This window comes from Bos mutus, chromosome 3 (assembly GCF_027580195.1).
Source record: "Bos mutus isolate GX-2022 chromosome 3, NWIPB_WYAK_1.1, whole genome shotgun sequence".
Taxonomy (NCBI): Eukaryota; Metazoa; Chordata; class Mammalia; order Artiodactyla; family Bovidae; genus Bos; species Bos mutus.
Genome location: NC_091619.1, coordinates 49,080,259 through 49,093,019, shown reverse-complemented (window position 1 = coordinate 49,093,019; position 12,761 = coordinate 49,080,259). Strand labels below are relative to the sequence as shown.

Genomic DNA, 12,761 nt, shown 5'->3' with positions numbered 1-12,761 from the left:
AAATGCAAAAAAGCAAAATGGCTGTCTGAGGAGGCCTTACAAATAGCTCTGAAAAGAATAGAAGCCAAAAGCAAAGCAGAAAAGGAAAGATATACCCATTGAATGAGTTCCAAAGAACAGCAAGGAGAGATAAGAAAGCCTTCCTCAGTGATCAGTGCTAATAAATAGAGGAAACAATAGAATGGGAAAGACTAGAGATTAAACCATTTTGATTATCTTGGTTATTAAGATCTTTTTTGTACAGTTCTTCTGTGTATTCTTGCCACCTCTTCTTAGTATCTTCTGCTTCTGTTAGGTCCATACCATTACTGTCCTTTTTCGAGCCCCATCTTTGCATGAAATGTTCCCTTGGTATCTCTAATTTTCTTGTATAAAAGAATATAAGTTAAATAAGCTATATAGGTTAAGAATATAAGGTAAATAACTCCACATATAAGTTAAATAAGCAGGGAGACAATATAAAGCCTTGATGTACTCCTTTCCCTATTTGGAACCACTCTGTTGTTCCATGTCCAGTTCTAACTGCTGCTTCTTAACCTGTATAGATTTCTCAGGAAGCAGGTAAGGTGGTATGGTATTCCCATCTCTTGAAGAATTTTCCACAGTTTGTTGTGATCCACACAGTCAAAGGCTTTGGCATAGTCAATAAAGCAGAAGTACTTGACTTCACATTCCAGGATGTCTGGCTCTAGGTGAGTGATCACACCATCATGATTATCTGGGTCATGAAGATCTTTTTTGTATAGTTCTGTGTATTCTTGCCACCTCTTCTTAATATCTTCTGCTTCTGTTAGGTCCATACCATTTATGTCCAAAAGTTCAAGCTTCACTCAAGTGTTTTTAAATCACTAAGATAATAAATTTTCTAGACTTTTAGCAGTAATACTAGATGTGAAAATACATGAAACTATATCAAAGTCTTCGGTTACTATAAATCAGAAATCAAGCATTCTATTCATACTAAGTCAAACAAGTGGAGTCAAACCAATTTTTGTAATGATTTTGTGTAATCATTATTCTAGGTATCTCATATAGATGGATCACACATTTGTCCTTTTGCATTTGGCTTATATCATTCAGCATTGTGTTTTCAAAGTTACTCCACATTGCACGTTCACCAGAATTTCATTCTTTTAAAGGTTGATTAAAATTCCTTTGTATGGATATGTCACATTTTCTTTATGCTAATGGACATTAGAGAGTTTTGACCTTTTTGGCTACTGTGAATAATGCTGCTATTAACATTGGTGTGCAAGTATATGAGTCCCTGCTTTCGATTCTCTTGGGTATATACCTAAAAGTAGAATTGCTGGTAATTCATATGGTAATTCTATATTTAACTTTGAGGAACTTCTATATTGTCTTCCTGATTCTCTTAAATACATTTTAATTCCCTGTTGAAATTATCCATTTCTAAAAATTTATATTCTCTACCTTTGTTTTTTTCCTATATATTTGAACATGTACACAGTTATTTAAAAATCTTTTTTGGATGACAGCAATATCTAGATTATCTATGGATCTGCTTCTATTGTCCATGTTTATTTCTTGGGTTTCGGTCATGTCATCTTGTCTTTTGGTATGCCCTGTAATTTTGTACATAATGCCTCCAGAGAGGATTTCCCTTTCCTCTAGTAGGCAGATATGGTAACTGATCACCTTAAACCAATCAGGGGGCTGTGCTGAGTGCAGGCTTAATTGCGTCTCCAGTAAAGGTCAAGCTACTTTGGGTTCATCTCCATTCCAAGAGCACAACCCTCCAGGATTTTTAACTGAGACCCTGGGAATTCATTGAGATTTCTCCCTCTGGCAGGTTTATAACTCTAGTCTGTATCTTGTGAGACTGCCAAAATGTCTGCTTTTCAAAGGCTTTCCAATGAGATTTTTTTTAGCCTTCCATTCTGTAAAGCCCAGGATTTGGCAAACATCCCAACAGGATAACTGCCTGTTTGCTTGAGGTTCCCTTAGTTTTCTATAAAAGCTTGCTGGTTTCTTGTCCCCAGAGCAAAGGTCTCCCAGCATACAGTCCTGGTTCTCAGACGCCTGCTCATGCCTAGTATCAGCAAATTCCTCAAGGGAAAAAGAAGCTACAAGAGTCAGCTCACCTTTCTGAGATTCTTTTAGCTCACCTTCACTCTTGGGGTCTAGCCCTTTGGGATCTCAGCCCAAAGCACGGTGTACCAAGGTCCCACTCTTGGTAGAAACTGTACTATATTTTTATCTTCCTAGCCTCATAAGACTATGAAAATTAGAAATTACTTTGAGATGAATAAAAATGAAAATGCATCCTATAAAAATTTATGAGATGCCGTTCTCCAAACCTCATTCCTACCATGATTTTAAAAAGAAAGGAAAAGTAAACAATACAACAACAATGACAACAAAATCTTTCCATATTAAACTGATTTATGTGCTGAGACTATTGGTAACTCACTCCTGGTTTCAGTAATAGCTTCCAAGTACAGTATTTTGACTGCTCTGGTCTCAACAACTGTAGTTCTTGGAATACTAATACAGAACCAATAGATACTTTTTGGTGATGTATATGGAAAAATATACAAAAATTTAAATATATGACCCTATATATTTATAATTACTGCTTGTCAGAACATAATTTATGGGTTTCATAATCAAACAATAGAGTTCTCATATTGTCAGTGCTAAAATTTGTTCTCTTCATGTGAAATTTATATGACAATAATTAGCTATATAGGTATTTGTGAGACTTAAATGAGAACTGGATTACTTAAATGAGAACTATGCATTACTGGATTTAAAATAAATGATAAAACTATCACGTTAAAAAAAAAAAAAAAAAGACTATATTTTAGGTCATCTATCTCCAGGCAAACACAGTTACAAAATCAAGGCTCACCTCTCTTAAATCTTATCCTTTCTCAGATCTTTTTTTTTTTAATATTTACTTATTTTATTTGTCTATGCTGAATCTTACTGGCAGCACTAGTTTCTTTGATATTTGATCTCTAGTTGTGGCATTCGAATTCTGAAGTTGTGGCACATGGGATCTAGTTCCTTGACCAGGTATTGAACCGAGGCCCCCTGCACTGGGATCACAGAATCTTAGCCACTGGACCACCAGGCAAGTCTCCCTTTTCTCAGATCTTAATCAAGTAATTCCTCACTACCTTGTTAGTTCTTTGAAGCTTTAACATATACTTTAAAAATATTTTCTCTGCCTGTTTTCTTTCTTTTTAAAAAAATACTTTTATTTCTTTTTGGCTGTGCTGGATCTTTGCTGTTGCTTAGGCTTTTCTCTAGTTGCAGCGAGCAGGGTCTGCTCTCTAGCTGTGGTGCACAGACTTATTGCCATGGCTTCTCTTGTTGCAGAGCACAGGGTCTAGGTACGTGAGCTCAGCAGTTGCAGCTCCCTGGCTCTAGAGCACAGGCTCAGCAGCTGTGAGGCACAGGCTTAGTTGCTCCATAGCATGTGGGATCTTTATGGAAGATTGAACCCATGTCCCCTGCATTGACAGGCAGATTCTTTACCAGTGAGTCACCAGGGAAGCCCCACTGCTTTCTTTTCTAATTACACAATTCCTATGCCATATCAGTACTATTTAGTATTATTGGTCTTAAAGTATTGCCAGTTTGGGTAAGTTTAAGAACATAATTCCCAAATGCAGAGAAACTATAATTTTTTTTTTTTTTTTAAGACAGTCTTAGGAAAAAGATATATTTTAGGCTTAGAAAACTTGTTTATTATTTTGAAGTTTTAGAAAGATAACCATTAAATTATGCTAGAATTATGTTTTGCTTTCATTTCTTACCATTAAAATGAAAAATGAGGTACTTAAACTATAATTTCACTCATAACAGAATATGTACCAACATATGCCTTACATTTTAAAGGCTACTATATTAAAAACAAGATAAAAACCATGTCTATTTCTAATCTCTTAGAACAGTATTCTAACATAGCCAGATGATGTTAATAGGTCTTTCTGGGAGGATTACAGTGGGGATGGATTTTTCGCCTAATCAAATATATTTGCTTTCTTTGGAGATGCAGAACACACATTAGTATATTAAAGATCCTAAGAAGTCCTCAGTAAAGTCAACTCTTTATTTTTGTTTAACTTTCTGTTTTCAAGTATATCTGACTCATGGACTACCTTTTAAGGTGCCTCAAGAAACCCACTTTGAGAAAGGTGACCTTAAAAAAGGAAAATAAACATTTCAAATAGTTTTGGTTATTTACATGTTATTATAGTTGATTATATAACTTCTTTCTTCTTCACTGAAGCTGAGCTGGTGGGTTCTGTGGGGGGGTTTTGTTAGCTTTATTAATCTATAACTCCCTTTATCAGTCTTTTCTGACTCTGGGTAGCAGAAAGAGCATGAGCTTTCTATACACACAGAGTTGGGATCAAATTCTGGCTCCACCAGGAAAGGCAAATTCTTCTCTCTTATTAGTCATATTTCTTTATTTGTAAAGTGGGTTTTGGGGGGGGCTTTCACAGGATCATTTTAAGTACTAATGACGATATGAAGTACCCAGTACACTGCCTGCCCCCAGAGTTTCCTAAAGTCTTCAAGGATCTGGAATGGCCAATTGGAATGAACACGAGATTGACATCTTTCAACCTTCCTTGATTTGGAACTGTTCTTTGCTAATTAATTCCCTTGCTTCTTATATTAGTATTTCTCTTCTGACTACTAAGCGAATATTATACTCCTGGGGAATAATTTATTTTTATTCTGACTGACAGAATGTCTAGAGTTAACCTGATTTTTATTCTCTTAAAACTTTGGAAAGCTTCAGGTCTCCCTATCTTATGACCCTATATCATTTGTTACTGTAATAATTATAATAATTATCTTACCTTACTGTAATTATTCATTTTCTTCCCTACTAGACTCTAAGTTCATAAGGTCAGGATGCCTTATTGCTAAATGTACACACCTACGTCACTGGCCTGTTTAAAAAGTAACCATTCAACAATTAGAACCATTAACAAGTTACAATAATTGGGATCTCAATAATTATTAGATAAAAATATAATTCTTAGATGAATTCTTAGATGTTTTAATATTATTTATATAGAAGATATTAGCAGAAAACAAGGAGTTAAGTATTATCCTCAAACATTTAAAATATAAGTGCTATGGAACCAATATTTACTACTAGAAATCTTATTCTGTTAGTGATTTTCCTAAGATATATCCAGTAGGATAGAAATTAAATAATAAATACACGTATATACTTTTTACAAATATTTTCAGCATTCGAGAATGACTCCATTTATTCAAAAGATATGTTCCAGAAAGGATGGATGCAAATAACACTTTCATATTATAAATATTTAAAAATCCATCTGATTAAACTAAACTTCAAATATATTTGAAAAGCAAGAATCCCTCTTTGTAATAAGTATGCTCTCATACTAGTCTGGCTTACTCAGATTTCTGAATACAGAGTTTTTCAAAGTGGGGAACAGTTCTACTAATTTGGTCATATCAAAATGGTAAGAAGTTCAACACAACTCAAAATCAGATTAACTTTTACTTTTTGAAAATAATTTTAGTCTATGTATAAGTAATAAATATATCTGTTATTAATATAGTTTTTTAATGTGTTATTACACTTAGAATGGATAAACAACAAGGTCCTACCATATAGCACAGGGAACCATACCCAGCCTCCTGGGATAAACCATAATGGAAAATAATATATATATACATATATAAATAAAAGAATGTGTATATGTATATAACTGAGTCACGCTGCACAGCAGAGATTGGTACAACATTTTAAATCAACTCTACTTCAATTAGAGAATAGGTTTCTTCATATACTAGAAAATAAAAAATACTTACTATTATTTTCTTACAGTCCTTTCCTCTGCATAGTTCTGTATAGGTAGAGTACTGCACATAAATAATCCAGCTTCCAACAAAGACCGCCAACCAGGAAAAGAAAAGATATTTCATTCGCACATATGAGAAGCGAGCCTGTGAGTAAAAGAGCACATAACAGTCAATCATTCAGCACACAGTCAGCATTCACTGTCCTAGAACATGACTTTTCCCCCTTTCTTGGAAGCACTCAATATATATTCTAGGCTTTCATATGGCAATTCTCCTAGAACAATGTGTACTTTCACTGAGTCTAAAAAGCACTGGTCTTAGAAAAGGAAGCTCCTTGGTCTTGCCAAGAAAAAGAGAACAAAATACCCTTTAAAATGTATAATCTTTCAAATACCACCAGAATCCAAAGTTACTCATTAAGCTCAAGCACGTGCACCGTGCTACCCTGGACACCGAGTAAGATCAGGTGAAGAGAGACACAGTCCCCTCTATGACAAGCTTATAGAAGACTGGTTCAAATAAGAATCTTAAAGTTCTGTATGAATAAGTATGGCAAAAATAATTGTGTTTTAAAGAAATAAAAACAGAGAATTTGGCTACTAGTCTAATGTCTCACAGTGAGGTACAACCAGAAATGAAATGAAATGAAACTTCACATTCATTCCTATTTCCCTGCTGTATTCACCAATGCTTTATGTTCCTTTTATTCAATCAATCAAATGCTTCACCTAACAGATATTCTGGAAATTTGAGGAAAAAGTTACAACTATTAAAGGAGAAGAAAGATGAATATATATAAAGAATAAATGACTCCCCTCATGTCAGTTTGTAAAGCTGTACAATAGGATCCTCTTTGCCTTGCTTTGCAACTAGTGCTCTGGTATCTAATTGCGACTCCGGTCAGTTGGGGGTTTTTCTCCATCAACTACATATCAAACAGTTTCATCTCCAAAACTGTCAGCTGGTCAAGATAATTTGACATTTATGTTTTGAGTCTGGAACTCCAATGGTCTGATTTTATAAATAACTGAATTTAGGACCATGTGGAGAATTGAGCAAAAATAAATTAAAGACATGTAAACAAACAACGAAAAGCTAGTTTTGCTTTCACAACCCCAAGTCAGTTTCTCACACGGGACAACAGCGGGACACTGTGAGCGCTGTGGGCTTGCAAAGACAGCCGAGGGAGATGAAGGAGACACAAGTGCGTCTGCGGAGTGCAGAGGAGAAAGGGACTCCGAAATACTGAATTCTTTTGGCTCTATTTGTGGTTTAGATATCGGTCTTTGTGAAGTGAATCCCAGTACCAAAAAGCTTGAGTACAACAAATTCACAGTTAAATGATAGATCTCTGAGTTTTATTATTAAAACATTTTTTTAATGACTTAAATGCAAGTTATTTTTGTATAGCTCTAAATGAATCCAATAAAAAGAAAGTCCAGATAGATTTCCAAATTAAATCACATAAATGACCATGAGTATACACCAAGGGGTTTGTTTGAAAGACATTTAAGATAACTTGGCCCTAATAAGAGGTCTAGTCATCAGACAGAAATTGATATGTACTAGTATTACAAAGCTTAAATATTATTGAGTGACATAATGCTTGCAGAACATAAGCACTTTGCTAGGCACACAGAAAATACTCAACAAACGTTAGCAAAATCAATTTGCAAGGCCCTGAACAAAAAGCCAGTAACGCTGTCATTATGATAGGCCACCGCCTTCTTTTTGGGCTTGCCAAAAAGAAAACTGAATCTGAATCTGATTAAGCCTTTAGCTCCAACTACCAGTTTACAGGAAATACAGGAGACAGAGGCATATAAGTAACACTTAAGTAAATGACAGTATTAGGATACAATCAGCAAACTCTAGGCTGTGGGAAATGCGGCCATACAAATAACCCCGTTCTTCAACAAATAAATCACCAGGGAGAAAAGAGAGAGAAGATGAGAAAACCAAAGATCAAAAAATACCTAAGAAATATTGTATATTAAATAATCACATTTCGTGGATCTTTTTTGAGTCCTGATTCAAATGAAAAACTGTAAAACAAAAAATGACATTTATGAGACAATTGAAAACTTGAAGGTTGACAGGATACCTAATGCTGTAAAGGCATTATTTTAGTTTGTTAGGCATAATAATGTGATGTTTAAAGAAACACGAGTTAATCTTTTTGAGACAGACACTGAAACATTTATGAATGAAATAGTACCTGGGATTTGCTTCAAAACAATATAGGAAGGGAAAGGTATGTGGGAAAAGTATTAAAACAATACTGGCCGTGAGTTGGTAACTGCTCAAGCTGGGCGATGGTTACATGCCTTCGTTTGTACGTTTTTCTCTACTGATTTAACATTTGTTTACGTTGTAAGATAAGGAATACTTTCATACCAAGATACCCGCTTCCCACACATTCATTCAGCCACTATATGTTGTCTACTACGTGCCTGGCGCCACCTTAGGCACATTCAGAACATCTGCGTTTACAGTGACAAACAAATCCTAAATACCAGATAAGTACCCTTAACACAGTTCAGAGGGTTTCTTGGACAACAGTAGCATGGCATGATTTTACTTTTATAAGTCCAATCTTTTGTGTGTATGTGGCCGTTAGAGAAAGATTATTTAGTATAAGATGATTAGACAACTGTTAATCATTTGGAAATAGCATATTTAAAAACCTAAAACACATCTTACATCAAAATAAATTCCACAGGAAACTGATACACATGTAATACATGACATAATATAATACAAATGTAGGGATTTTTCAAAAATATTTTTTGAGATGACAAAAATTCTAACTACCACAGAATCTCTAAAGGAAGACATTGACTATGTAAAAACTTTAAAGTTGTGACAAAAATCACTGTAAACAAAGCTGAAAGATAAAATGGGATGTGACAGGAGTTTTCATCATTAGATTAAGAGAGGGTAGCTAGAGGGCTCAGGACAAGAATTGAAGTCACTTCCTGATGTTCAAGCTGGTTTTAGAAAAGGCAGAGGAACCAGAGATCAAATTGCCAACATCCGCTGGATCATCAAAAAAACAAAGAGAGTTCCAGAAAAACATCTATTTCTGCTTTATTGACTATGTCAAAGCCTTTGACTGTGTGAATCACAATCAACTGTGGAAAATTCTGAAAGAGATGGGAATACCAGACCACCTGACCTGCCTCTTGAGAAATCTATATGCAGGTCAGGAAGCTACAGTTAGAACTGGACATGGAACAACAGACTGGTTCCAAATAGGAAAAGGAGTTTGTCAAGGCTGTATATTGTCACCCTGCTTATTTAACTTCTATGCAGAGTACATTATGAGAAACGCTGGGCTGGAGGAAGTACAAGCTGGAATCAAGATTGCTGGGAGAAATATCAATAACCTCAGATATGCAGATGACACCACCCTTATGGCAGAAAGTGAAGAGGAACTAAAAGCCTCTTGATGAAAGTGAAAGTGGAGAGTGAAAAAGTTGGCTTAAAGCTCAACTTCAGAAAACGAAGATCACGGCATCCGGTCCCATCACTTCATGGGAAATAGATGGGAAAACAGTGAAAACAGTGGGTGACTTTATTTTTCTGGGCTTGAAAATCACTGCAGATGGTGACTGCAGCCATGAAATTAAAAGACGCTTACTCCTTGGAAGGAAAGTTATGACCAACCTAGATAGCAGATTCAAAAGCAGAGACATTACTTTGCCAACAAAGGTCCGTCTAGTCAAGGCTACGGTTTTTCCTGTGGTCATGTATGGATGTGAGAGTTGGACTGTGAAGAAGGCTGAGCGCCAAAGAATTGATGCTTTTGAGCTGTGGTACTGGAGAAGACTTTGAGAGTCCCTTGGACTGCAAGGAGATCCAACCAGTCCATTCTGAAGGAGATCAGCCCTGGGATTTCTTTGGAAGGAATGATCCGAAAGCTGAAACTCCAGTACTTTGGCCACCTCATGTGAAGAGTTAACTCATTGGAAAAGACTCTGATGCTGGGAGGGATTGGGGACAGGAGGAGAAGGGGACGACAGAGGATGAGATGGCTGGATGGCATCACTGACTCGATGGACGTGAGTCTGAGTGAACTCCAGGAGTTGGTGATGGACAGGGAGGCCTGGCGTGCTGCGATTCATGGGGTCGCAAAGAGTCAGACACGACTGAGCAAGTGAACTGAACTGAGGAGATTTGTACTCACTCCTATGATGGTGGTAGGGTATGCTGTCACAGCATTTTCTGAAAGAGCAGTTAGCCATATACATCAAAAACTCTAAAAATTTTCATCTAGCAAATTCTACATTTAGGGATATATCACAAGTGAAGAATTAAGTCTATACTATACACATACCCACACACACATCCCCCGACCCACCCCAATGTAATATATATGACATCTTTTACACCTATTATTATAACAGTGCATTATCAGAGGCAACCAAGTTTCAGCAATCAAGAAGTTACTGAATACAATTATTGAAACCATTTTATTTTAGGAAAGCTATTTACAAGCTGTTTATGGGCAACACCTTTATACTCCTAGATATCATTAAACTATGTACAATTAGAGACAGCACTGTAGAAGAGCAGACAGCAGAATTAAACAGAGCAGACTTAAGGAAACATCAATCTTCATTATTTTGCCCATTTTTCATTATGTATACAAAGAGGAATGAATGCAGTTTGAAATCTTTTAGTGGCCATAAAGTTACAATCAACCACTTAGGTGAGAAGTTCAATCTTACATTAATATTGAGATGGGGTTTTAAAATGAGATTAACCTCAATTCGTTTAGTAAAAAATCAAGAAGACCTTACACTGTAAAATAATATTTTCTTTTTTCCTTTTTTTGCCTTGCTCTGCAGCAGGTAGAAGTCACAGAGTAAAGGAAACCACGCAGACATGGTGAGTTCTCTGCTAGTTCAGAACTTGGTCTGTCTTACCTTCTCCCTGACACCCACCTCAAGGAGTCTAGTAATGTCAACTACCTTTGGAGTCTTCATCAATAATTTCTATTAGCTATCAAATGCATATTAAGCTTAATAAATGTTGGCAGCAGAGACCTGTATATTTTTCCCTTCTGCACAGCCAATTTAATAAAATTTGAAGTAATTTTGTTTTTCTCTCAAAGAGCTAAATTAAATTTTTTTTTCCCTCTGGCATATGTTTAAATGGAAAAATACCCTGTAAACTGGCTTGCCCACTGTGTGTTCATCATGATACAGAATGCCAAAATTTTTGGAGAGGAAGTTGGATTGAGGATGTTCCCAGCAGGGCAGTGGGCATCACCTGTTATATGTAAATGACAAAAGGAGCGAAACGCATTTTTATTCTGGTATGTCACTGAAATCACCGTGATTTGAGGGTAACACAAACTAGTATAAGGGCTTTCATGTGTCCTTTAATTTCTGCAGATCCTGTTGCCTCACATTTTAAAATAAAGGTTGAAGAAAAACAGCCATAAATGACATCTGTACCTACTGACTGTTTCCCTGTGTGGCACTCACTAAAATGTTCCCAGTGGTCTGTTCTATACCAATTACCTAGACAATCTAGACTTTGATGAAAAAATATAGTTACTGTTTATGACCTTTTTATTGATGCTGAACTATCCAAAATACTGCCCAGAAGCAAAATTTGTTCTGCTGATTTTGGGCCTAGCTACTTCCCTGGTGGCTTAGCTAGTAAAGAATCCACCTACCTGCAATGTGGGAGATCTGGGTTCGATCCCTGGGTTGAGAAGATTCCCTTGAGAAGGAAATGCCTACCCACTCTAGTATTCTGGCCTAGAGAATTCCATGGACTGTATACTCCATGGGGTCACAAAGAGTTGGACACGACGGAGTGACTTCACTTTCACTTTTCACTAGTGGTACACTGCTTTATTCCAAATTATGCTCCTGAAAGTCATAAGAATTTTAGAGAATACACTATGGCATGATTCTCAACTAGAGTCAGTTTTGCCTCCTGGGGATACCTGGCAGGATCTAGAACCACAAAGTGTGACTGGAGTCTTGTCTGTTGAGGCCAGAAATGTTGCTAAACATCCTTCAAAGCACAGGAGGGCTCCCCACATCAAAGAATTATCTACCCAAACGTCCACAGTGCTAACTAAGACTGAGAAAACTTGTATTACGGTTACAAAATAACATGAAAGCAAAGATTATGGGGTTGAAAGAATCAAATTTGTATGACACTATCATTTTATTTTAAATTAATCTTTAAAGCATAAACTACTACTTAATTAGAAAAATATAACATCTGTCTGGAAATAACAGAAATAATTCTTAATGACTAAATGATTGGCAATATCTTATTATACATAAAGAAAAATCACTGGAGATGGAAAATATATACATGATGAAACAAACTTTCTCTACCAATTCTACTGTAAAGAACAGTGATACTTTTTCTTTTTTTTATATTGTTTTATTTTACTGTGATGATTTTATTTCATGAAAAATCTGAAAACCTATGAATTTATTCAAATAGTTTTACATTAAGTTTTGAATTAGGCATAAAGAGGCAACATATCAAAATTCAGCTACATAAGACTACTTCTATATTACTTACCTATTTTTCACATTCATTTATTAGGTTGGTGCAAACATAACTACAGTTTTGACCGTGAATTTTTGTTTGCTTTTTCTTTTTAATTAATTTTTTTATTGAAGGATAATTGCTTTACAGAATTTTATTGTTTTTTGTCAAACCTCAACATGAAAAACAGCCATAGGTATACATATATCCCCTCCCTTTTGAACCTCCCTCCCACCTCCCTCCCCATCCCACCCCTCTAGGTTGATACAGAGCCCTGTTTGAGTTTCCTGAGACACACAGCAAATTCCCTTTGGCTATCTATTTTACATATGTTAATGTAAGTTTCCATATTACTCTTTCCATACATCTCACTCTCTCTTTCCCTCTCCCTATGTCCATAAATC

General features: G+C 35.9%; 1 protein-coding gene across 1 annotated transcript in view; it reads right to left on the bottom strand.

Moving 5' to 3' along the window:
* The window catches only part of DIPK1A (divergent protein kinase domain 1A), a 130,124-nt gene that overhangs the window by 36,822 nt on the left and 80,541 nt on the right, over positions 1-12,761 (bottom strand). Inside the window, exon 2 of the mRNA XM_005894680.2 lies at positions 5,839-5,973. Coding sequence (XP_005894742.1) covers positions 5,839-5,973 — 135 coding nt within the window. The remainder of the gene's footprint in view (positions 1-5,838; positions 5,974-12,761) is intronic.